This window comes from Colletotrichum fioriniae (assembly GCF_027942845.1).
Source record: "Colletotrichum fioriniae strain IMI 355084 chromosome Unknown scaffold_2, whole genome shotgun sequence".
NCBI classification, from domain to species: domain Eukaryota; kingdom Fungi; phylum Ascomycota; class Sordariomycetes; order Glomerellales; family Glomerellaceae; genus Colletotrichum; species Colletotrichum fioriniae.
Window position 1 is genome coordinate 676,863 of NW_027076838.1, and position 25,292 is coordinate 702,154.

The following is a 25,292-nucleotide window of genomic DNA, read 5'->3' on the forward strand; positions in this document are numbered from 1 at the left end:
TGCCAAAACTAGAGTACTGTTGGAAAACTTACTCTACAACCAACTGCTCGATCTGCTCGCGCGTATCTGACTCCCAAGATGGATCATACCACTCATGCCAGGTTCCCTCCTTCACCTTGGCCGAGACGTGCTCATTCCAGTAGATATATCTCTGGTGAGGCAGTGTAGCGTTGACGCGGTCTTCTTCCGTGAGCTGGCTGACAAAGTCCTTCATATAGAAATAGCAGATACGCTCAATGATGGGGATCACCTGCTTGTCCTGCTCAGTAGCCCAGAGGTCCGGGTTGTCCAGGAGTGCTTCGGGCTTCAAGGGGCCCCATACTGTCTTGGTGAAGGCTTTATGATCTTCAGCCTCCGATGGCTTGGATAGTGGCTGCAAGAGCAGGTTCTCGATGCGGTAGAGAACTTGTTTATCTTCGCCTGAGGAGAAGACCGTGGCATCTCCAGCCAAAACGTCACCCTTGTCGTACGTGTTTTCCGTGTTGAAGTGAACAATAGGAGCTGAATCAGATTCGGCAACAGAAGCACAGAGCGCGGGAACGAGACTGATTCGGTCAATGTGAACAGGCACATAGATGGATCTCAGGCGCTTATCTCCTGGTGCTGAATAGGCACCCATGATGGTCTGGAACGCCAAGTCCATAGAAGCTGGATGCAACACGATCGGACGAGATCCATCATCCAGACGCGGGAAGGCCATGACGCCAGTGGCTTTCGCATCTGCGCGCCCAAGGTTGTAGATGCAGCGGTAGTCCTTGCTGTAATCGAAACCAAGCTCATCTAGTTCACGGTAGAAGTTTTTGATGTTGACTGTCGTAAGGTGCGGGGGATCGTCGTTTGAGGGTGGCAGGACATTTGAAGAAGAGTCCCCGAATGTGACGACAAGCTGACCGGTGGCAGATGTCGACGGCTTTGATTCTTTGGCTAGACAAGAGTCAATCGTGAAGCTGAACTTGATCTGGTCGGGCTGAGAGACAATGGTGTCCACCGCGACGATGAGCTCTGCCGGGCTGTTCTCATCCTCGAAAGTAACAGCTTTATCAATGCTCATATCAAGTACCTCGAGGAGCTGAACGGAGCGTCCCCCAGCCATCTGAAGAGCAGCCTCCATTGCCATAACGATGTATCCAGCAGCGGGGAACACAGCCTGTCCTTGAAGCGCGTGACCTTGCAACCACTCGTGGTCCCTAGGCCGTATGGTGTTGTGCCATTGCGATGTTGAAACGGTGCTTGAGGCTGAGAGGGAGCCTAGAAGGAGATGAGGCTTTTGACCGTGGAGATGAGCCTTGATCGCGCGTGTCTCGTTCCAGTGAGTCCGGCTGTGGTCCCAGGGGTACCGTGGCAGGGCCTTGGATAGGCTTCGAAGACTCTTTCCTGGCGCAATCACTTTGGTGATGAAGCTGTCAGGGTCAATGGCATTCAGATCCAGGCGTTCCCAAAGATATCCAACAGCACTGGCAAAAGCTTGAACGTTATCGGAACCACGCTGCATACAGCCAGTGTAGGGCATTTCCTCCGAGAGAACAGTCTTCAGGGTTGCTAGACAAGGTGCCTTCAAAGCTGGGTGGCAGCCCACCTCAATGGCGGCATCGAGGGATTTATGCTCGATCGCGGCGGCCTCAACAGCTTGCATGAAGCGAACAGGAGAGACTAAGTTGTCATTCCAGTACTCGGCGGTGACGTCGCTTGCCTTCATGCGTCTGTTTTGATGCACAGAGGAGTACCATGCCACTGAAGAACCGGCCCCATCAGCGACATCGCAGTCACAGTCTTTCAAAGCCTTGATATAGTGCGACGAACAAGGGATCATGTGGTGTGAATGGTAAGCCTTATCGACCTTGAGCATGCGGACAAACTTGGACTCATCCTCCAGGATAGTCTGCAATTCTGCAAGGGCATCTGCATCACCGGAAATGGTGGTGCTGTCTGGCGAGTTGCTGGCAGCAACACAGATGCGGCCTTGGAACATTTCCAATTCGCAGAGCTCCTGTGCGTCCTCTAAAGAAGTTCCTACCGCAAGCATCCCTCCCTCACCTCCGTTCGGGGAGCTTGCATACTTGGATGTGAGGCCTCGGAGGTAAGCGATGCGGATGGCCTGCGAGGCGCTGATGAAGTCTCCAGCGAAAGCGCAAGCTATCTCGCCTGAACTGTGACCAACTATCGTGGTGAATTCAACACCAGCAGCTGCCAATAGCCGCACCAGAACGATCTGTACAGCGCAGCAGAGCGGTTGAGAAAAGCTGGCTTTGGTAACATTGGAGGCCTCATCCTCGAGCAAGAATTGCTCGTACAAGGTCCAAGAAGGGCGGTATTCGGCGGGCAACGTCTGAAGCGAGTGATCAAGCTCAGCCACGATGTCGCGAACATGAGTAATCGCCGGGATGAGCGATCTCATCATGCCGGGCCATTGAGCACCCTGGCCAGTGAACACACCCAGAAGACGAGGCTTCTCCTGGCTGGTGGTGAAGGAGCGCAAGCTGGGCTCTGAGCTGGCGTTTTCCGAGATGGCGTTTTCCAACGCGAGTGTGATAGATTCTCTGGAAGATCCGACGACAGTCTGGCGGTAAGGTAGAATGGATCGCTTGCGAAGGAGCGTCCAAAAGAGATCAAGCATGTCGACATCAGGGCTGGATTTGATGAACTGAGCAGTCTGCTTCATCAGGCTCTTCAGGGAACGCTCTGACTTGGCAGAAAGTACGAGAGGCAAGGCATATGCTGTTGAAATAGTCTGAGATTCTGGCTTCGACGTCGGTTCCGTGCTTGAAGTCGAGGCCTTGTACTCCTCAATAATAGCGTGGGCATTGGTGCCACCGAAACCTTCTCTTCGTTAACATTGTCCGGGACGTCTAGACCCGGCGTGAATGGAGAGCTTACCGAACGAATTTACACTCGCTCTGCGCGGTTGACCAGGCTTAAGTTCTGGCCACGGCTGGGCCTCTTTCGTGATAGAGAGGTTCTTGTAGAAGGGCGCAACCTTGGGACTGAGGTTTTCGAACAGTAAGTTTGGAGGAATAACGCCATTCTGTACAGCAAGTGAGGCCTTCAACAACCCGGCAATACCAGCAGTGCCCTCGGTGTGGCCGATGACAGTCTTGAGACTTCCTACAAGCAAGCGCTCACTGTTTGCACTATCCTGGCTGCCGAAGAAAGCTTTCGAGATTGCTTCAGCTTCCTGAGGATCACCCGCTGGCGTTCCCGTTCCTGTGAGTTAGGGGTGAGCAAACGTTTCAATTATAGACTCATGCTTGGTACCTACCATGGGCTTCGAAGAATTGGCAGCGATTTTCAGCTTGCGCAACATCTAGACCAGCCCGGGCATAAGTCTCGCGAATGAGGGTCTCTTGAGCAACGTGGCTCGGCATCGTGATGCCGGTTGTGCGTCCGTCTTGGTTGATGCCCGTTTCACGGATGACACACTCAATGGAGTCGCCGTCAAGCAGTGCTTGGCTAAGCGTCTTCAGAACCACAGTAGCGACACCTTCCTGTTGATGAACATCGCATGCATTGTCAGTGAAAGTTCGATAATCGAGTCAATCTTTTATTCCGCGATCATGATCTCATAGGTCGTGTACAATAGGCAGAGGAGGATAAGACTTACACCTCTCGCGTACCCATCGGCTGCAGCATCCCACATTCGGGACCTACCCGTGGGTGAAAGCATGTTCAGCTTGCTCTCCGTGATGTAGTTCACTATGAAAGATGCAGTGTGAGTCTTTCCAAATCATTCATCTTCCAATAAAGATAGTGCACGTACTTGGTGACAAGATCAAATTGGAGCCAGCTGCAATGGCTATCTTACTCGATCCGCTCCTCAGCTGTTGCACCGCAAGATGCACCGCCACTAGAGAGGAACTGCATGCAGTATCAATAGTCATCTGTAACCATGATTAGCTTCAGAACATTGACATAGCAGCCGTCGATTCAACTATGAAGCATGACTTACACTTGGACCATGCCAGTCAAAGAAGTATGACAAACGGTTCGACGCGATACTTGTGGCGGCACCCGTGGCGAAGTACGTTGGGCTGTAGCTTATGTCGTTGACTTTGACAAGCTCAAAGTCGTGCGTCATCAAGCCGATGTAAACTGCGGTATCAGAGCCACGAAGATCATGTAGACCGTATCCAGCCGCGGCTACAGCATCATAGGTAGTTTCCAGAAGCAACCGCTGCTGCGGATCTATGCTCTCCGCCTCGCCGGCTTGGATGTTGAAGAACGACGCATCAAAAGCCCTGGGTGTCTCGTCGAGAAAGTATCCATGGCGAGCATTGGTTCTCCCATGGTGAGAACCATCGGGATGGTAAAATGCGTCGATGTTGAACCTCTCTTTTGGAACTTCAGATTGCAAGTCTTTCGGTTCTTTCAAGAGTTCCCATAGCCTTGCTGGGCTATCAACACCGCCCGGAAACCGGCATGCACTTCCAACAACAACAATGGGCTCGTTCGGCGACATGACGCTGATAATGATCGGAAAAAAGCCGAAATGAAAGACTTGGATGAATATCTCGGAAGCAATGAGTCAGCGAGTGGGAGGAGCACGAGTTAAGTAGAAAACATTCTGCGATTCAAATAACAAGAGACTTCTATCATGAGTTCTTAAGCTCCGTGACTCGAATTCCGATTGACTTCGTCGACCGGTAAATCTGACGGAGCATCTCGTTTTTGCCTTGAAGGCCTCTATCGGGATGTAAGTGCTACAGTGCACCCAAACACTGTACATGAATGTGGCTCAGTCAAATGTGATGAGAGGGGACCCTGCTGCGGGTATGGTCTGCGTGCAAGGAACATTCTAGCCACGGTGAATTTACCTGATTTGACCTAATGCGAGCAGATCTTCCCACTGAGACGGTTATAAAAACACCTACTACTTCTGAAGACAGACTGACAACTAACATATCCCCCATTCAAACTACCCACTTCTGACGACAGGGAAGCACGATGGTGAAATCCGCCAAGGACTTCTCAAACGAAGAGAACGGCACGAACATGGTTGATACACCGAGACTCTCGACTACGGAGGACGAAAATGCCGGCCTACTCCATTCTCGTGAACCTTGTGACGGCGGACGGCCCACCGGGGCCACTGGTCGTTTGCCGCGCTCTCAGTTGATCGTTCTTATCCTATCACTTTCGAATGCCATCTCCATTGCGGCGGTCTTGATTCTCGTCACATTTCACGGTCCGACGTTCTATCTCCCCGAGGCTCCTGCAACGGTTATTTACCCAGCGCAACCAGAGTGGTTTCCACCCCAGAGTACGTTGACCCCATCTCCTCTGCCTGGGCAGTCACAAAGATGATTAGAAAGAAGCGTGGATGTTTAGACAAACCAGACAACGTGTTGTTTTGATAACTGATATGACACTAACTTTGGTATCATAAGTCCCTGTGAAAAAGGTTTTGCATGGGAACAAACTATACGGCCAGCCTCCAAACCCTGAAAGTATTGAGGCGTGGAACAGCTTGCTGCCGAGTAAGTGCCCCCTCCCCCTCCCCGGGTTGACCGTGCAAGGAGGCTATCAACTAGCCTTGCGTCTGAAAACCGACAGACTGCTGACACCTGACAATAGTTGGGCGAGGTTGGGTTACGGTCAAGAATGAGACTGCTTTACCTGACTTGCCGGGGCTGAATCAATCACTTCCAGAACACCGCGCGTATCCATCGGTCTTTCATCAACTCCATTGCCTTGTACGTCACACCGAATAGCTTCAATCTCCCTTTCGCACACAGCCCCGCCTCTCCAGATGACTGAATCGCTGCTGACCCCGGTTTAACGTTACCCCCATAACAGTACAGCACTATGGACGCATACTATGAGCTTATCGGCCGCCTCAACAAGAACGAGGCGGCAAAAAGGGAGTTTCCCACAGATCCTGGCTGGAATTCTGAACATCTCAATCATTGCTGGGATTACCTACGACAGACTATCATGTGTAATGCGGATGTGACGCTCGAGTGGCGCAAGTACAACGAACAGGTCGGGACGGGGTGGGGTTATCAACACCAGTGCAAGGACTGGGATGCGATCATTGCCTGGGCAGAGAAGTACAGGTACTCGAACAACTGGGGCATTCTTAGAGGTGGAGGTGAAAGGATCCCGCTACCATGATAATCGGCGGAGCCAACCGAAACTCTTGTATTGATATCTCCACACTATACTTGATAGGTTCAAGATGTCCTCGATGGACCCTAGATTTAGGGTCCTTGCAAAGTTAAAGAGTAGTATGCATCAGAATAGGGGCGCTGTAACAAAGAACATCATACCAAGCTACTCAGTAGTCAGCAGCAACAGGACTTCAATGACCCCGCGATGATTTGTCTTCATCATCAAGGATGGCCTCGGCTGGGAATTGGACGAACAGGGGAGGGATCAGATCGATGCATCTACGAAGTATCCGTAGTAACGTGAATGTGCCCAACAAAAAGGTAAAAACGTATTCAGGCTACACTTTAGGAAAGTCAAAACAAAGTTTGCATCCAGATCACAGAGGCCCCATTCGGATCCATAACTCCTTGAGCCGTTATTCTATGGATGCAGCCTACCGACTACGGAGTACAGGAGACGGCCATACTTATTGTGATCTCCACGAGTCCCCGTGTCCACAAATGTGTGGTACAGCCGGTTATGCTTTTCCCAGATTTGCGAGGGTGTCTGCCCGTACGGCTGTACGTATCCATCCGGGTAATGGGTTTGTATCTCACCGACTACATACTCTCTTGTAAAAGTCCGAGGGTTCTAGCGAGAAGGAGCGGCGTTCCCGATCCAGGGAGACTGTAGAAGTTGGGCTGGTTGAGGATTACAAGTTTAGGTAAAGTGGATGAGTGGGTGAACGAACTGAGACTGTCTAAAGAATGCCAATGGAGAGGACTCTCTGGTAGGTAAGTGAGGGGACGTTGTCGAACGGGTATGAATCAGAGACAGAGGACAAGGTAAACGAGGTATTCCAGGCTAATTCTCCAAATCAACATCGACAAGCTTCAGCATGGGCAATCTTTCGCATCAAAGTTTTGTCCCTCCGACGACCCAGAAGGCCATTGTTGTTAATGGCAAAGATGAGGTCGTCATTTGGGATGAGGCACCATGTCCCAAGATCCCAGCGGACCAAGTCATGGTTCGCGTTGAGGCCGTTGGCCTCAACCCGAGTGATACCAAGATGAGGGGGGCCTTTGCGACAAAGTTCGGCATCTTAGGTGCAGATTTTGCGGGAACTGTGGTCGCTGTAGGAGATGATGTTGACAACATCACGGTTGGCGACAGGGTCTTTGGTGCCCAGAACGAGATGTACGGAACCACACCTGAGCGTGGTGCGTTCTGCGAGTACGCCGTGACCCGTGGTAAGATGTGGACAAAGGTCCCGGAGTCTTGGAGCACTGAAGCTGCTGCATCTCTGCCTGTAGGCGTGAGCACCGCCGGAATCGCCATGAAGCTACTTGGCTTGCCTCTGCCTGGTCAAGAAGTTGCGAAGCCTGCCCATGTCTTGGTGTATGGGGCCAGTACTGCAACTGCGACGATTGCCATGCAAATGCTGAAACTGTAAGTCAAATCATCCACCAATGTCTTTGAGAAAAGATCTGACGCAGTCGTCGTGAACAGTTCCGGTCTCGATCCGATCGCTATCTGTTCCCCGAAAAACTTCGACCTGGCGAGAAGAAACCAGGCTGTAGAGGTTTTCGATCGCAATGATAAAGAGTTGGCTAAAAAGATTGTGAGTTGTAACGCAAAGCTCCATGTTGCGTCATCGTAAGGCAACTGATAGCTGACTGTTCGTCCTTCAATTAGAAAGCATATACGAAAGGGAACCTGAAATATGCCTTGGACTGCATCACGACCGTTGAGTCTACAGCCTTTTGCTACGCTGCTATCGGACGAGGCGGCGGGAAATACGTGTCTCTTGACCCTTGGCAACAGCACGCTGCGACTCGAAAGGTTGTCACCGCAGATTTCACAGTCGGTCCTAGGATCTTTGGCGAAGGATGCACTTGGCCCGAGCCTTATAAGAGCGATCCGTCAGAAGAACTGCGTGTCTTTGGGGTCTCTGTTTGGGAGACTGTGGAGAAATTGATCAACGAAGGAAACTTGCAACATCATCCGCTTCGTATTTTAGATGGTGGATTCGAGGCAATTCTGGCGGGGATGGAAATGGTCCGAAACAAGGTCCTCTCTGGAGAGAAAGTAGTTGTACGCATGAATGCTTAATTTGATATGTAGACAATTAAGTAGGCGAGCATATTGGAGCGATCTGGCCCTGCCAGCCTCTCTCAAGCAGAGTAGTAATCATAACTTGGGAATCTTCTGGCGAACTGTTCAATGTCTGCGGGCCAAGGTCATCAAGCCGAGCTGTAAGATGCGATAAGGTCGGGGGAGAAAGTTATTCAGTGCTCTCGTCCTCAAATCTACTTGGACCCGCTGAAATCGGCCCAGGTACCTTGTTGAAAGCCTTCGTGGGCTTGTGCTCTCTTTCATCTGATACAATAAACTCATCGGGGCACATAAATATCTCCCCAACATTGCTCTCCTCACCTGTCTACTGAGCCACTCAAACTTCCAGCACCAAAAGACCTTACCCACCAAACTCGCTCACTGCATTATTTTCGTAAATCTTATACACTCTAAGGCAGGGCTTGTTGTCTCCGCCTCACCTCTCTACCCATACGCAGAGGAATACCTGTCAAATCACAGTGGCAATGGTCACGTCACTGAAAAGGTCACCATCGCGGGCCATTCTCTGTATTCATGGCGGCGGTGCTTCACCCGACATATTCCGTTTCCAGCTCGCGGGTTTCCGTGCAGCTCTCAAAGAGGATTTCGAGTTCGTGTTTGCCACCGCACCCCACGTTGCCGTCCCCGGCCCAGATGTTCTCCCCTTCTTTGCCGGAATGAAGTCGTTTTACTCTTGGTTTCGCAAGGGTGCAACCGACACCGAAGGCGAAGTTGCAGTGTTCAACGAAGCTATCAAGATGGCGGTACAGGACTGGCAGCTGGAGAACGAGCACGTCAAAATTGTTGGCGTCTTGGGCTTCTCGCAGGGCGGACTAGCGAGTACGGTCTTGCTGTGGGAGCAGGAGGTGGGACTGGTGCCGTGGCTCCCGCGATTGGAGTTTGGAGTGTTGGTCTGCTGCGCTTATAGTGATGTCGCGACAGATTATATCCGCGACAAGTCAGGGGGCGGTGACATTGCCAAAATTTCGGTGCCTACATTACATCTTCATGGGAGTCAGGACTGTAACTTGGGACAGGCGAGAAATACTCTTGCCACGCATTACTCCTCGAAGGCCGCTCATGTTATCAACTTTGAAGGAGGACATCATATTCCTCAGAAAAGGGAGGATATTATCAAGATGACGAACCACATTCGACACCTGGGTAAAAAGGACATCATGCACTAGTTCGCCTTACTCAATTGAATCCGTTCCTAATGTATTTAACGATGAGATTTACCTCATACACCTCACTTAAGCCGAAATTCTGAATCGACGTCACTTTCAGATGTATTGCGTGAACAATGAACTACATTTCTTAAGAGTGACCTCATGCGTCTTTCCTATGGGAAACCCGAATCTGAAGATTATCTTTAAACCATAAAGTCCAACACTTCTGATCTTCCATCCATCGGTCACTTTCGGAACATAATTCCATGTCGAAATGGAACAGAAAGGTGGCATATAAGAGCCGCATTTCCTGCAACGCAAGACTGATCCAATAGGTCAGCTCATTTGTATCGATGTGGTGGTATTGCCTTTCAAGAGACGTTCGGAAAACTTACTTTTTGCCAATACAAGCGCGCGGACCGGTCCCAAATACCTGGAACACACTATGTTGGTCGTATGTGTGGTACTCATCGTACCCACGCTCATCTGGAATCCATCTTTCGGGGATGAACTTGTTGCCATCTTTCCAGTACCGAGGGATACGGAAGACAGTCCAGGTCGCGATCGACATTTTAGTCTTGAATATAAACATAATTAGCCATGTAAAGGGTCCTCATAAAAAGAGCCATGAGTTGGTACTGAAGAAGGTGATACTCACATCTTCGGGGAGAAGATGACCGAGGATGGTGTTGCCCCCTTCACCAATGACACGCATACCACCCGTCGGGACAGGAGGATGTACTAGAATGACTCGTCAGTTGTGATTCATGTTAATGAGAGACTGGCAATTCTTCATACACCTGAGGCATTCGGTGAGGCACGCCTGAAGGTATGGCAAGTCTTTGAGAACGTCGCCTTTGAGCTGGCTCGAGTCGCCAACCGATCTCACTTCTTGGACAAGTCGTTCAAGCTTTCCCGGACACTTTAGCAAAAGATATGTGAGAGCGCTCAGCGCTGTCGCAGATGTCTCAGTGCCAACTATCATGCTATAAGCAGGAGAAGGCGAACCGCGTGCGTCAGTAACCATTATGCATTGACCCAGATAGGTACAAGGGGCAACTCACAAGTTGTTGGCATTGTTGTTCATTTCGGTACGAGTCAGTGCATTTGGACCCTCTGCCTTGAGAACGAGTCCCCAGATATCGTTCCTGGCATCAGCGCCCTTGGCCAGCCTTTTCGTGACACGCTCATGCGAGCTCTGAACGTGCACAGCAGCAGCCTTCTTGTCTTGTTCCGGCTGGAAAAGGTGCCACAAGTATGAGATTATCGGGTAAGGCCTCAGTCTTGCTTTAACGATCATTCGCTTGAAATTCACTTGGACAGCGTCAACCCAAGCATTTGATCCGCCGTTTTCGAGGCAGCCTAGTGACTCGCCAAATGCAAGATCTGCCATAATGTCGAACGTAGCGAAGTTGAAGAGCTGGACTGCATCCACGACAGCAATTCCAGGAGATGTTTCCTCGTAGGAGATCTTCCGACGGACCAACTCGGCCATTTGCTGTGCATATAGCGCCAGCATAGGTTCTTGCTTCGTGATGGCTCGGTCGCTGAACGCATTGCTGAAGATTTTGCGTAGGCGCTGGTGCTCGGGACCATGAGCGGACGAAATGGAGTAACTCCCGTTGGAGAAGAGATTCTTGCTGTTTTTTCTCTCTTTAGAGTTGGCTTTGCGAGTGGCCGTCGCATGTCCGTAAATGTCCTTCCAAGCCTGAGGAGTGATATAACTCAGACGGCCAGGCTCGACGCGCACAACGTCGCCGTAATTTGCGTGGAGCTTATCGAGCCAACCAACAGCATCGCCATTCACGAAGTGGTAGACATGAACCAGTGGGGTGATAGCTGCCAGTCGTGGACCTGGATATCTTGCCAGTGGATGGAAGAAGAGGTTGTAAAAGGCGCGCAGTATCGCGACTGTCACGATCCATGACGTAATCACAAGGCAAAACAGCCCGGCTGATGATGAAAAAGATAACATCTTGAAAGGAAGGCTGTTTTTGCACCTACTAGAATATAGTGAGAATGTGACGGTGCCGGTGTAGTGCTTCGGCTTTTCGGCTGAGGGAGTCTCGCCCGAGTCGAGTTGATATAATATCGCAAGAGGCCGTCGGTTGCGGCGGGCCGGTGTTTTGAGGTGACAGAGGGCAGGGACTGCGATCTGACATTGAGACGGCAGCGAAAAAGCGCACAAATCTGCCCGACCTGGATTCCCCGCTCGGCCCCTATCCCCTGCACCTAGGGACAATTGTCTAATCATATCATTTTGTGCTTTTACGACGCTGTTTACCTCGTACCAGTCTATGACAAGCTCGGCACTGAGGTGGGCATAAGTACGCTCCGTGACGCCTCTCATCGAAGATGGCACCGTTGATCCCTTCTTTGAACAAACTTCTATAACACGCAACCGCTTCCGCATATTTATCCTTTCAGCCACCATTAACAATCATGGCAGCAGTCACCGCATTCTTTGAGAGAACTGATCTCCACAAAACGGCGAAGCCGTATTCCTGGGATGGCCCTGATGGGCAGTCGTTTCCCAAGTCGAACTTCGCCATGAAAGACATGGAAGTAAGCTCAAGGCAAAATTTGTTGGAGAATTAGACAGACGATATTGACGAGTGTGCAATGGAAGCTCAATCTGACCGACATACGAACGTTACCGGATTTCAAGCCCACTATTGAGAAGAACGGCTTCTGTTTCCTCGAGAATAAGTCCAAAGAGCTCTCAAATATGACTGGAGCGGATGACTGCAAGCCTTATTTGGAAGAGATGGTTCAATTCTTGTACGTGTGGGCCGTAGCTGTCTGGTACAACCAAAGAGCGAAGGAGACACTGATAATTCACAGGAAATCTCGATTGGGCACGGACGAGATTTTCCCCATTAATGCCAATGTTGGTAGTTCCTCCAGTTTGGATGGCCTAAGCCTTCATCAGGTGCCAGCCAGTATCATACTTGCTAACCACACTTGACCTACAATCAGTTTCGAGATGCGCGTTCGAAAGGAGGCCGCACAGGACATCTTCCTTTCGCCCACTTGGGTAAGAAAATCTTCATTATTCCTATCGGCAAATTTCTCGTTTCTACTGCTAATATGAACCATGCCCACAGATAATACTGTGGCCAGTTCCTGGAGCAGGATTTCGCTGTTCTTGACAGAGGAAGAACGGCACCGTGTTCTCTCAGGCCAAAGCCGGGCGAGAATTATCAAGTATGCAGCAACCAAAACTCTCCCTTGGCTTCGCCGCGGTTAACGTTTTTAATTCAGTATTTGGCGCCCGATGTTCAATCATGCCGAGGATATTCCCTTCGCCGTGTGCGACCCGAGGACTAACATCGATCTCGCCGACGTTGTCTCGGTTGACCGCATCACACACGAAGCAGCCAAGGAGGTCGCCTACTTTTCTTGGAATCCTGCCCATAGATGGTACTGGATGAGCAACCAGAGCCCTGACGAGATTGTTATCATGACACAGTACGACACCCACCCGCCAGGTGGCTTTTTCAACAGTAAGTTGCCCATCATTAATTGGCCCGAGTATATCACCGCCCGCCAAGTGGTCACCGAGATTGGTCTAGTCGACCAAGGGACAAGAAACCTTAACTAATGAGCCCCGCATACAGTTGTACCCCATGCTGCATTTCGAAATGGAGCGGCTCGGCCCGGCTGCCCAACGCGGTACAGTGTCGAGGCGCGGTTCATCGTACTGGAGCCCGCGCCGTATCAGAAGGATGGGCCTGGCCCTAACGGTCCGTTCCCAGAAGAAGGTCGACTTCAGCCGTGGAAGGAGTGGGTTACACCGCCTGGGCCGAAGTCTGTCCCCGCTCCCACCGCCGATACAAGGCCAATGTACTTCTAACTTAACGGCGCGATATGCAAGCGCGTCCCTCGCTTCTGAAGAATGAAGATGCTCCGTAGTGTCATAGCTCAGAAATAAGAATACTTGGCATGGGGCATGGAGCTACTAAATGTAACCAGGGTCTCAACGTGGATCCCTAGTTTCGAAGTCGAGGTACAAATACAAACACGTCAGCTGGGGCCCTGAACTCTATTTCCGTCCCGACGTGGTGGAACTGTCAGCATCTAATCGGGTATTCCGTATTAGGGAATGATTTTCCTGCACAAATGACGTGCGGCGAATACCATAAAGCTCCGCAAAGGTTGTCGATAAGTCACTAAGTTTTATTAACCGCTCCTTTTGTAATCTTCTGCTGGAGGCTCGTGCTCCCTCCTACATCCTTGTGAGCTTTCGTAGTGTTGGTCGGAAGAACCTCCCGTATCTGCGGGATCCATGGTGACCGGAAGCATCTCACATGTCGAATGTGAATCGTGAGCTGTCAAAACTAGAAGAAACCCCTGGTGCCAATTTAGGAATGGTAACTTCCTTGCCTCAATCACCGGCGGCCGGCCGAGAGTGGTGCAACAATAGACCCCGGTTGTTATTACAAATGTATTCGTAGCCGGCTGTATGAAGTGCAATGCCCCGAACCGTGGTCGATACGGGAGTTCATGACTCAGGAGAACAGAGCGCTTGGCCCCGGGAGACCGGATCGATTGCGGGGGAGAAGAGTTCACCAAGCCCTTGGCCGGGACATGGATGATCGGCAACGTAGACCGCTTGGCGCTAACCCGATATAACCGACTAGCACTACGGAGTTAGGGACTAAAAATACGAATGCTACATTATGAGGCACGCCTGTAAAGTTTATTTCAACCCAAGTTCGTTCGTTGTACGAATATAATTTCGTCTAAGTCTATCGACACTCCTATTTTCCCAAACGATAGGCACCGGCGAGGCAGCTATTCTACCTCACTGTTTCATAGACCCGCATGTGCAGAAAAAGCCAGATTTTAAGACCTCCATATCACTAATCTTTGCAAGTAGAACTTTATATCGAAAGTGGAGAGGACCTTTAAACCTTGACCGGCGGGTGAAGCGGTGAACATCATCAACAAGCAGGGTCATGCAACATCTTTCCTGCACAGAAAAGTTCACAACTTGAATCGGGAATGTAACTTCTCGTCAGAAAGCCGCGCAACACAGCCTTGGCCAAAACGGAGAGCTTTTACTGTGACATTGTAAGCAAAGTCGTGAACCCAAGCCGGCTACGGCACCTTTTACGATGCCGAAGGCGGAGCCCATGTAGGCATGCACAGTGCGGGCAACCCAGAACATATCGATGCAGTGCATAGTGGGTTTGAGCTGAACTTCCTGAGTATTATTCATTGCTCATCGCGAGACTATGAGCGCCATCAGAAGTCTCCAACGCTCCGACCTTCTCCAATTTCGAAAACTTTCACCTCAAGTATTGCTTCTCAACAACCCAACATGGCATCGACTCTTTCGCCACCGGCTGGCTCTCTTACGTCTGGACTTGTTTTCGATGGCAAGCCTTACGACGTAACCAGAGACGATCCTCTAAATGTTTTTCAGCATAATGCCTCTCGCGTTCGTGAATACATCAAGAAAAGGCTGGCAGTATGTTGATTCATTTCATAGTAGTTGTAACTCAGTGATTACTGTCGTCATTTTTCTATAGTCACAGTATTTAAGCCATAGCTCATAGAATATCTAGGACTTTGATGGACTTGGTACTCTCATTGAGCTCAACCTGGGGGACGGATCACAGTACTTGAGTCCTCCTATCTTCATCGATTCTACATCAACGAGTGCAGCACTGCTGGACAACATCCTAGATAATGTTCATCCTGGAGTCACGGTGACTATCATGCCCGAATACATCCTCGATGTCATTGAAGGTCGCATGCACGCTGTTCACGCCTTTGGCAAGCGCGCGAAGCCTCCGTGTCGCGGAAGCTTTCCCATGTGCTTTGCTCCAGGCGGACGTCCCCAGCCCGTTGTCCCCGCGGGTAAGCTGGATGCTCAAGACCTGCCAGAACCCACTGAGGACGTTGAGCAGATTAAAGGCGATCTTCAGAAATGGGGATACGCAATGGTGAAGAATGCTCTTTCGGCGGATCAGGTCAAGATTCTCAAGACTGCTGTTGAAGAACAAGCAGCTGGCGAACGACTGGCCGGTGTAGCTCACATGGACGGTGCCCATGTGCAAGCTGACGATCAACCGAATCAACGAGTCTGGTAAGCTTACATCCGACATTTTGCATCTTTCAACTTGGAAGATTTCTTAGGCTTCTTGCGAATTGCATTGGACTCAGCCAACTGATTAAATTATATAGGAGTCTTCCCAACAAAGGCGATGAGTTTTTGGATCTTTTGAATCATCCTCTTATTGACGCAATCATGCCCTGGTTCTTAGGCAATGCGTTCAAGCTCCATTCTATGGGTGCCAACATTGCTCGGCCTGCAAAGTCTGGTATCTATATGCATCGTGATCAGATGGGACTCACCCCTGAAACGATCGATCACCCTTATCTTCTGAATGCTATGTGGTATTTGGTGGATGTTACGGAAGACCGAGGCGCCACCCGTATGTATCCCGGGTCTCACAACAAGAATGTCGCGCCACTTATTATCAATGAAGTTGTAAGTGATTTCCATCTCATTTGCTTCACAAGTTGCCCAAAAGAATTTGTTCGATATCTTACTCATAATTGCTAGGGAGGATCCGTTCCGGCGGCAGCTCCCGCTGGAACATGTGTGCTCCTGGACAGCCGAACCTGGCACTCGACTGGCGTGAACACGTCGGACGCCACACGACCTGTCATTCTGTCAGCATTCTGCCGCTTCTTTTTGCAGGCCATGGAGAACTACCCGGAGCTCATGAGCGCGGAGACCAAGGCAAAATTGTCTGACAGACAATTGGGACTTTTGGGATTCCGCGTTCCCGTGCGAGATGGAAAGCGAGCGCAAGCGTACACCGCATATAATTACCCAGGCGCGGATTTTGGAAAGTCGAGGGCATCGGCAGATGTTGCATGGCTCCCCAGCAAGACGAACGGGAAATCTTAGACCAAACATGCTATTCGATACTGTCTCTTCATGGAATAACGTAATTTAAAGGCCTAGAAAGAGAGAAGTATAGTTCTTGATTTGTTCAATCTAAAGAGCATGAGCGTTTTGGGCATTGTAAAAAATCAAGTATTTTGAAAATCGTGAAAGATTTTTCTTTTCTTCACTTTATCCTCGATCTCGTATAGAAATGCACACGGAAGAGTAGAAAGAGTTGACCCGCGGAATTCTTTATCTCTTAGATATCCCATCTGCACTATATCATGTCAATAAAGGCCCCAAGCAGCTTTGTCTCAGCCAGTCGACATCCTCATTTGCGCCTGCCCTGATATAGTCTAGGCTTGTTCTCTTCCAAGATTCTAAATCCTCCTCTGTGCAATCCCAAACCCGAGGGTTGATGGGAATAAGCCACAGCATATAGATGCCGGCACTCAGAGCAACTCTAGACACAAATGATTCATCTACGACAGCACTACCGACCCGCTGCTTATATGCCGATAGAAACGACGAGAGTAGACCCCTATTTCCAAACTTTGCCTCCAGTATGACAACTTCAGCAAACCACATGCGAACATCGTTGGAAGGATCACCGTAGTGACATAACTCCCAGTCCACCACCGCAAGGTCCGAGGCCACCCCCTTGTCCTCGGGAACATGTACCACAATGTTCATAGGTCGAAAGTCCCAAGGCGTCAGCGTGTGAATAGGAGCGGGTGCGCGCATTGCTGCAAGCACCTTTTCCGACTCTTCGTCGTTCATAGCGTCTTTGATGGCCTTTTCCGCCAGACCGCCATGTACGTAGAACTTGTCCAGTTCATTATGGTGGGAGCTCCATCCGTCGGGGCCGAGATCAATACCGGCAACATGCAGGCTCCCCAGCCATCGACCCAAACGCGCACCAATTCCCGGCGCGTCCAGATCTTCGTACGTCTTGTAGGCCGTCCTCAGATCAGTCTCACCGACATTGCTCATGATGAACCCGTTCTTCGTTTCTCGAAGCACGCGCGGGACTTGGACTGATGGCTCCTGATGGCAAGCTTCTTCCACTGCTTTGGATCTCAGAGCTTTGACTTCAAACTGAAGTCGTTCCGGTGAAACTGGAAAGTTCCGGTATTTGGGGGTGCTGTCGGCGCACTTCATTATGACTGGCTGGTCTATCTGATGACCATTGGCTGAGGCCTCCGCGTCGACCAGTCCTTCGAGTCGCCAGATGTAGCATGATGTGCCAGTGTTGAGAGGTACTGCCGTTTCATAGGAGATTCCGTTTTGTGTGAGGTATTCGTCCACTCCAACCTCCCAGTCTCGGGGATGAGGGGGTGCTTGCGGCGTGGAAGACATTATGGCAGCGTCGTTAGGGTTGATGTGTCGTCGATAGACTCGAAACGAACTTGGAATTAACGCTGTTCTTCGCAATCGATATCACACCTTTGTCTTATTTTTCCGTAGAACACAGTGTGTAAAGTTGCCTTAGCTGAAATCTTGTGGCTAGGTTTTAGAGTTCAGCACATTTCAGTTCCCCCCCCTGTGGTAACACTATCCCTAAGTCAGACATCAGCCTCCGCTCAAGGTAGGATTCGATCTGAGGGGTTGAAATAGACCTGCTTAAGTTTAATATCTGTAATAAGTCGTAAAGTCTGTTTATTCCTTTGGGACAAATACGCTTACTGATTAGTAGCGTCTTGGCTTTACATGTAGGTATGTGCTGCGTCCATAAGTTTGTACCAGCGTGAAAGTGAATGTAGGAATAGAACCACCGACAATTTGGCCGCAGGATCGACCTGGGGTCGATCCACCTGCCAGGGTCAGTTTTTCTGTCCATGACATTTCGCATCATCAAGCACTGGGGTGCCAATAAGAAATGTCACGTCGGCAACGCTCGTTGGAATTCTCTAGCCATATCCCGAATATCTTGGACTCCTGTCATTGACCTGCCTTAACTCAAAGATACCATAAGTTGTACTGCGACTCCCCGCCGCGTCAATAACGGCAGGCATAGGCCCGCTTTCTTGGTAGCAAGGGGTCCTCTAGAAGTGACATCCACCTTGGGCACAGCCCGGCGGCCCCGGCCTGAATATGCGAAAGTATTCCCTTGCTATGCTTTCCGAAGGACGACTGTCAGATATACGGCCACAGTGGATTCGGCCAAGTCCTACGTGTCTGTAAGTATGGTCGGGCCTTTTACGACGGCTGGTCCGCTGCCTTTGGCCCCACTATCATAACTCATTTCATCAAATTAAGTCGTGAGACATATCTGGACTCCAGAGTTGAGAGATAATATCCCCACAGCGTGCGTCCTCGGAGCCTCGGAGAGGATCCCTTGAAGAGTGCGGTGAAATGAACGGAACAAACCCAATTCTATGGAGTCAATATCGCCTAGCTAGGAGCCTCGGATGAACGACTCCGTTCTGTGTTCTGGTCTTTGTATCAGTTCTCATCATCTGACAACTTTGATGCCGAATGTCACAAAGTTCCACTGCCTGAGCAGTGTGAACAAGACGAACACCCCTGCCACATGATATGTGTCTCGGAATGGCCGGGACCAGACCTCAGAGGCTCGTACCTGATGTGTGTGTATTTCAAGAGCGCAGTAGGTTTGAATTGAAGGAGTACCTTGTTTGAAAGGCATCAGTCTTGTTCTCGTATCGATCCATTTCGACTTGAAGCTTTCTGTTTGCTAGACACAGTCAAACCACCTGCCAATTGCCAAATTGACCATAATGAGTTTCAATACCAGTACTCCAGGAATGGAGCTGTTCGTCCGCAAAATTGACGAGAATGCCAAATGGCAACCTCATAATGCACTTATACGATTCGCTGGTGGGCCTGACTGGGAGACAGAGGGTTACCGTTCTTTGACTTGGCAACAATACGCCGATGGCATCAATAAGACTGCACACTGGCTTGACAAGACCTTCGGAAAGTCTGTGGACAACGATACTGTGGCGTATTCTGGCCCCAGCGACATCCGATATGCGTTCCTATTCGCAGCATCGGTCAAGACAGGTCGCAAGGTATGTAAGAACCATCCTCACTTAGAACAAATTATGCTAACGTTGATTAGTTTCTTGTTCCAGATGGTCGTTTCATGAAGGATGGACTTGATGCACTGCTAGAGTCATCAAACTGCAAGATTTGGCTGTATTCCGAGGGAGGTGCATTCAGCCCCGAGCCTGAGCTTGCAGCATCGGGTATCCATGTTGAGCAGTTCCAAAGTCTCGATTGGTGTCTTTCTGCCCAAGGAACCGAGCCCTACGCCTATGAGAAGACTTATGAGCAGGCGAAGGACGATGAGATTCTCATCATCCACACTGGAGGCACCACAGGTATGGAAACGTAGGGAGTTTGCTCATATCACCGGACACTGACCAGTCAACACAACAGGAGCACCTAAGCCAATCTTCATGAACAATGGCTTCTGGGCAGCTGGATGTTCATCTGCCGGCTTGGCTCGCCGTCACTGGCCTAGGGGAATATCTACGGATTCTTTCTATGGCAGGTCCCTGATTTTGGCAATCCCAATGAGACTACAGCCTGGCCTTGTCTTAATCAACATGTTTGCCGTTTTCTCTGGTACCTGTGTTATTCAGCCCCCTCCAGATGTAGTCGGGCTTCCGCCAGCTATTTTCCAGAAGCTTCTGCGTCTCAACAAGGTTGATGGCCTGATGGGATTTCCTTTCACCATCGTTGACCTATACAACAATGAAGAGACCCGGGAATCACTGAAGTCGCTTGAGTTCATCACTTATCTGGGATCTGCCCTCGATCGAGTTGTCGGAGACGCACTGTGCGAACACACAAGGCTCAATTCTGTCATGGGAGCCACAGAGTCTGGTGGTCGCTTTTCCCTGCATCCCATAGACAGAAAGCTATGGTACAGCTTCCAGTTCATTCCTGAGCACCATGTTCGTTTGGTCAAGCTAGAGGGATCTGGTGAAGCTCTGGGTGACGGAGATGACTCTGATGTGTACCAGATGTTCATTGACAGGCCACCTGACGGTGGACCATCTATCTATCAGTGTGCCTTCTGGAACTACAAGATGTTCAAGGACGTTGAGACAATCGATACGAAGGAGTTGTGGCGTCCGGTCAAAGACAGCGACGGCAGTACCCGATGGGAATCAGTCGCCAGAACTGATGATTGGACGAAGCTGATTTGGATGGCCAAATTCCACGCTCAAGACATCGAGACCAAAGTCGCCAGGTACCCTGGAATCAAGCACGTTATGGTCGGCGGTGCAGGGCGCATTGCACCATACGTGCTGATAGAAGTGAAGGAGGAACTGCATGGAAGGAACCACGAAGAACTTCTTGACGATATTTATGAGAAGACCATTGTGGGGCACAATGAGACTTCTGCGAAAGCAGTGGCCATTCCGAGACAGACTATATTTTTGGCCAGCAAGGAAAAGCCTATCAAGTTGACTGTGAAGCAACTGGTGCTTCGGAGGGAGGTCGAGAAGGACTACAAGGAAGAGATCGAGGACGTATACAAAAGGCTTGAGATTGAAGGCAATCAGACGGCAGGTGAGAAATTTGTGCAGAACATGAATTAAGTAGGACCTCATTAGTTGTGCAGTGTATGGCAAATTGTTTCTACTTACCTAGTTACAGATGAGTATTAGTTGAAAAGAAGTTTCTAAGCTCCGTGTCCCGAACGTCTTATCCATCGAGTTGATTAGCCCAGCGCAACATCTTTTTCTTCTTCATTTATTTGCTTATTCTTTTTGACGATAAAAAACCGGAGTATCCATGGTCCTTATTAATGGGCGAGTACCAGCATCCTTATGAAGAAGGTGAACTTCTGTAGTGTGATTGATTCCTTCGAGTTCACTACGATTCTGCACTAAGTAAACCTTAATCCTCTCCCGGGAGCTTGAGTTCATGGCCGTTTCCTTCTCTCACAAACCGGGTGACAATGATCGCTATAAGCGACACAGTGCTGCTAAACCAGAATATGACCCCAGTCAAGTTGTGCGTCGACCCAAAAGCGTACATATTTCCAGCCATAGCTGAACTGGCAGCTCGAACCGCCATCGACGTGAAGAAGGTGATACTGTGAGTTCTTCCCAGCGCCGATGGATGAGGCGAGGAGAAATTTGCCAGTAGCAGCTGCGAGGGCGTTACAACACTCGTAATGAGTGACGTTGAGGTTTGAATCAACACCAAAAAGGCCCATACAGCTACACCAGTCTTTTCTGAAGGAGGCGGCGTAGAAGATGGAATAATTGCAACATATGGGTATGCAAAATAAAGTAGGGGGAATCCGAGGTAAAACAGTTGCCAGAGTCTCAGACAACCGAGGCGATGATTAAGCCAGGGGTAAACAAAGATCTGCATGGGAATACCGACAATCCCTATATCACACCGTGTTAGCTGTTAGCTCTTGAGAGGGCGAAATTTTAACACAATCGATGAACACAGTGAGGTGGTTGAGATCTTACCGAACACAGTTGAGTACCAGGCAAGAGACTTCGGCTGAAAGCCGGCGCCGCCCCCGAAGCGGAATGGCAGAACCCTTGACAGTTCGGCTTCTTTGGTGGAAACAGGATCGACTAACATGTTGGCCATAGCAACGCTGACGCTGTTAAGATGTAGTTCATAGAGTAGTGTAGCCAATAGAACCAGAAGCATGTTAGTGGTGAAAATGCGACGTGTAGGGAGCTTTAAGTTCTTTTCACTCGGTGTTACTGGAACGCCAGGGGGTGTGGAAGCGTCAGACTGATCGTTTCCATCAACCTCCTTCAAGAAACCCATCTCTTCTCCATCCTCTTCTTCTGAATTTATGCGTGAGTACTGAGTGTTATCTGCTTTGCTGAAAGGAACCAAGCGGAACAAGGACAGAAATTTCTTTGAGATGCTAATTCCAGGATCGAATCGACCTCTTAGTGATTTCGATGTCTGCCCTTGCGTCAGTCTCAAGTGAAACAACAGGACAAAAGTGAGCATAGATTGATGACGACATACCTCTTCAAGAAACAGAAATGCAGCAAGTAAGAGAAGAAGCAAGAAGCCAGCGTTCAGCAAAGCCGGTAGTGCATATGGGTGTTTCCTCACAAAAGTGTCGTCTTGGCCTGTTGTTTCTAGCTGAACAGTCCAACCTGCCACGAGCGGGCTGATGATTATGGCCATTCGAGTGGCAATTGGTAGAAGCGCAAAAGCCCTGGCCTGGAAACTATTTCGAGTATGTTCGGTCAGTCTGAGCTGTTCGAAATCCTATATTTCCCATCCTGCCTGATAGGAAACGTCTTACCGCTTCTCCTGAACAACTTCGGAAACCATTGTTCTAACCATAGCGACGTTCCCATTGGTTATGCCCTCAAAAACTCGAAGGAAGACGGCTTGCTTGAAGCTAGTGATGAAACCAAATAGCGCACAACTTATGACTGTAAATGACGTTTAGAAAGTCAGTCGTCATCAGAAATTGGGTGAACTTCTCGCAAAGCCCATGGAACATCACTGTAGTGTTGACTTACATGATCCAGACAAACTCGTTAGCACAACTAGCTTCCTTCCCCCCTCTGGGAGAATCTGAAACCACGCCCCATAGCAGAGATGAGATAGCTTGCGCAATAGTATAAGCTGTCTGAAGATACGCGGATTGCGTGATTACTTCAGCACTAGACAAAGCTGGATCAAGTGATTTAAGTTGGTAGTAGATGTACGCTCCGATAGAAACCCTGACGACTGGTTCACTGAATCGGATCATGAAGAGTAGAAATAGCTGGTCTTTTCGTGGTAGAGAAGACCAGCTTACCGCTGCATGACCATCCGACATACTGAGATGCCAGAGTCTATTTTTTTTTTTTTTTTTGATATGATTGGCGGTGCCAGTCGTGTCTTGGTTCGGAATAACGTGCCATGTAAGCGTGATGCTTGATGGAGAGCAAAGTTGGCGGCTACACGCCTTGAAACTTGAGAAGACAATTGGTACCACTGGCCAGCGTTTATTCGATTAACACTTCTCCCCCTCCCCAGTGACCAGCTAAGCCACGTCGGCAATATTATTCCTAGTAAAGTTCCAATGCCGGGTCCAGCGGCATTCATCAGGCACTGTGCTGGTCCTGACAGGGGTGGCTCGTCGGCGCGAACGGACCAAAGAACTCGGTTGATAAACAGAGTTTACAAGGTACCCGCCCGCATGGGTAATATGCGTAATACGTGGACTTGAAAGAAGGACTGAGGAAAGTGAGAAGTTACACGCTACAGACTGCAAGGGCATCCATCCTTTGCGTCCGACTTAGGACGCCGGTGCCACCGGCGCGTTCCACAGCTGAGTAAAGCGTCTATGGAGTAAATGACCAGGGCTAGGGAACGCATGGCTCTTTCAGATTAGAAACGCAGCGGTCTCCGGCGAGGACTCGGCGATACCAGGTCAGCTTACATCTTCTACTATAACAAATCAACGTTGAGCTCCTGCAAGTATCTCCGGTCACTATGGAACAGTAGGCAGCGTCATTCTCTTTGTCCTGTTCGTACAGGAAATGGCTCGTGTCACGGTAGGCGAGTCTACCTCTAGGGCTCTCTATTCTCCTGGACCCGCGTCTTCCACGGAGGACCTAGAACTGGCAGAGCTTGGGGAGGAGGTTCCCCCGAAGCACACCTTGCTCAAGCTTCCAGGCTTGCTCCTCCTCACGTCTCCTAGTTTGGGCCTTCAAGTGTGTTGGTTTCTTTTGACATCGAGCGGCACTGTTAGTCTTCTTCTCCCCAACTCAATTCCAGCTGAGTGACTGACTACCAACTCAAAGCCCTACTTGATCTCGCTCGGTATTTCCAAATCCATCATATCCTTGGTATGGGTCACCGGTCCTATATCTGGCGCCTTTGCGCAGCCTATTCTCGGTGTGCTCAGCGACGAGTCACAACATGCCTGGGGTAAGAGGAAGCCGTTCATCGTAGGGGGCTCGCTTTGCGCAACTATTTTCCTGCTTGCATTGGCGTACTCTGAGGAACTCACAGCTTGGACATGGAGTTCCAGTGTTGGTGGTTCCGCCAGCTCGGCGCACTTGGCGACGCAAATTCTCGCAGTCTTCTCAGTAGTTGTCACTACGTTTACACTGCAGGCATACGCAGTCGGCGTGAGGGCTCTGATAGTAGACAACTCACCTCCCAGTCAACAGTCTGTTGCAGCCTCCTGGGTTATGCGATGGAATGTGCTGGGTAACGTGGTGCTCTCTTCTGTTGGCTTTATGGATGCCCAGTGGTCCTCGACTGGTGCAAATAGCAACGAGCGTTTCAAGTTACTCGCTGTTGTAGTTGCAGCTTGCACCTTCACAACGGTCGGCCTCACGTGCTATCTCATCGCTGATCAGAACATAACACCTTCGCGTGACCGCCAGGCTTCTTTTGCGCAACGGTCATGGGCCATCATTTCACCGACAGGGCTGGCAAAACGGTGGAAACAAATCCCTCCGCGCAGTCGCCGGGTTTGTGAGATCCAATTCTGGGCGTGGGCAGGATGGTTTCCCATCTTGTACTACATGTCAACGTAAGCATTTGAATTTGATATTTACGTGTTGCATCAAGTTACTAACTCGTGGACTTGTGTCAGGTTCGCCTATGAGACAGGTAGAAGTCCATAACTTTTGATGCACTTCCAATACTAACATCTCTCAGCTCTTTCTGACAAACTCGAGGAAAGGCAAAGACAGCTTGTGAAACCTGATCCAGAACTCGTCGAGAGTGCGAAGGACTTTGGTTTCTTTGCATCATTTGCTTTCGCATTAGGAGCATTTGCTGCGAGTATCTTGCTTCAGATACTTGACCGCTACATGCCGGCCTTCTCTCGCAACCTCCCCAAAGTCTGGTTTGCATCGCAGTGCTTCTTGGGATATTGCATGCATCTCACCTTTGTAGCTCGCAGCGGAGCCACAGCCATCATCGTCGTCGCTATGATGGGGTCTACGGCTGCCGTAACGATGTGGGCTCCGTTTGCTTTGATCAGCGCAGAAATCTCTGAGCTATCCGTGGGAAAGCAAGACAGCGAGGTTGCGTGGATC

At 50.0% G+C, this 25,292-nt stretch overlaps 7 protein-coding genes across 7 annotated transcripts; 4 read left to right on the plus strand and 3 right to left on the minus strand.

The window, feature by feature from the left end:
- Nucleotides 1-28: 28 nt before the first annotated feature.
- On the minus strand, nt 29-4,453 carry N0V96_002025 (uncharacterized protein; the record flags this gene model as incomplete). Its single annotated transcript, XM_065756407.1, has 6 exons — nt 29-2,817; nt 2,875-3,201; nt 3,257-3,482; nt 3,599-3,690; nt 3,755-3,875; nt 3,944-4,453. The coding sequence occupies 6 exons, from the start codon at nt 4,451-4,453 to the stop codon at nt 29-31; spliced, it is 4,065 nt and encodes a 1,354-aa protein (XP_065614776.1).
- Nucleotides 4,454-6,817: 2,364 nt separating this feature from the next.
- N0V96_002026 (uncharacterized protein) lies at nt 6,818-7,537 on the plus strand (the record flags this gene model as incomplete). The annotated part of the gene is made up of 2 exons (XM_053187943.2): nt 6,818-6,825; nt 7,006-7,537. The coding sequence occupies 2 exons, from the start codon at nt 6,818-6,820 to the stop codon at nt 7,535-7,537; spliced, it is 540 nt and encodes a 179-aa protein (XP_053055447.2).
- A 1,147-nt stretch (nt 7,538-8,684) lies between these two features.
- On the plus strand, nt 8,685-9,386 carry N0V96_002027 (uncharacterized protein; the record flags this gene model as incomplete). The annotated part of the gene is given in 2 exon segments (XM_065756408.1): nt 8,685-8,692; nt 8,705-9,386. 2 exon segments carry the CDS (start codon nt 8,685-8,687, stop codon nt 9,384-9,386), a joined length of 690 nt encoding a protein of 229 aa, XP_065614777.1.
- A 1,042-nt stretch (nt 9,387-10,428) lies between these two features.
- N0V96_002028 (uncharacterized protein) lies at nt 10,429-11,343 on the minus strand (the record flags this gene model as incomplete). The annotated part of the gene is made up of 1 exon (XM_065756409.1): nt 10,429-11,343. The coding sequence occupies one exon, from the start codon at nt 11,341-11,343 to the stop codon at nt 10,429-10,431; it is 915 nt and encodes a 304-aa protein (XP_065614778.1).
- Nucleotides 11,344-14,694: 3,351 nt separating this feature from the next.
- On the plus strand, nt 14,695-15,469 carry N0V96_002029 (uncharacterized protein; the record flags this gene model as incomplete). The annotated part of the gene is made up of 2 exons (XM_053187939.1): nt 14,695-14,844; nt 14,942-15,469. 2 exons carry the CDS (start codon nt 14,695-14,697, stop codon nt 15,467-15,469), a joined length of 678 nt encoding a protein of 225 aa, XP_053055443.1.
- Nucleotides 15,470-16,557: 1,088 nt separating this feature from the next.
- N0V96_002030 (uncharacterized protein) lies at nt 16,558-17,634 on the minus strand (the record flags this gene model as incomplete). The annotated part of the gene is made up of 1 exon (XM_065756410.1): nt 16,558-17,634. One exon carries the CDS (start codon nt 17,632-17,634, stop codon nt 16,558-16,560), a length of 1,077 nt encoding a protein of 358 aa, XP_065614779.1.
- Nucleotides 17,635-19,040: 1,406 nt separating this feature from the next.
- Nucleotides 19,041-20,849, plus strand: N0V96_002031 (uncharacterized protein; the record flags this gene model as incomplete). Its single annotated transcript, XM_053187936.2, has 3 exons — nt 19,041-19,307; nt 19,358-19,619; nt 19,678-20,849. The coding sequence occupies 3 exons, from the start codon at nt 19,041-19,043 to the stop codon at nt 20,847-20,849; spliced, it is 1,701 nt and encodes a 566-aa protein (XP_053055440.2).
- Nucleotides 20,850-25,292: the final 4,443 nt, after the last annotated feature.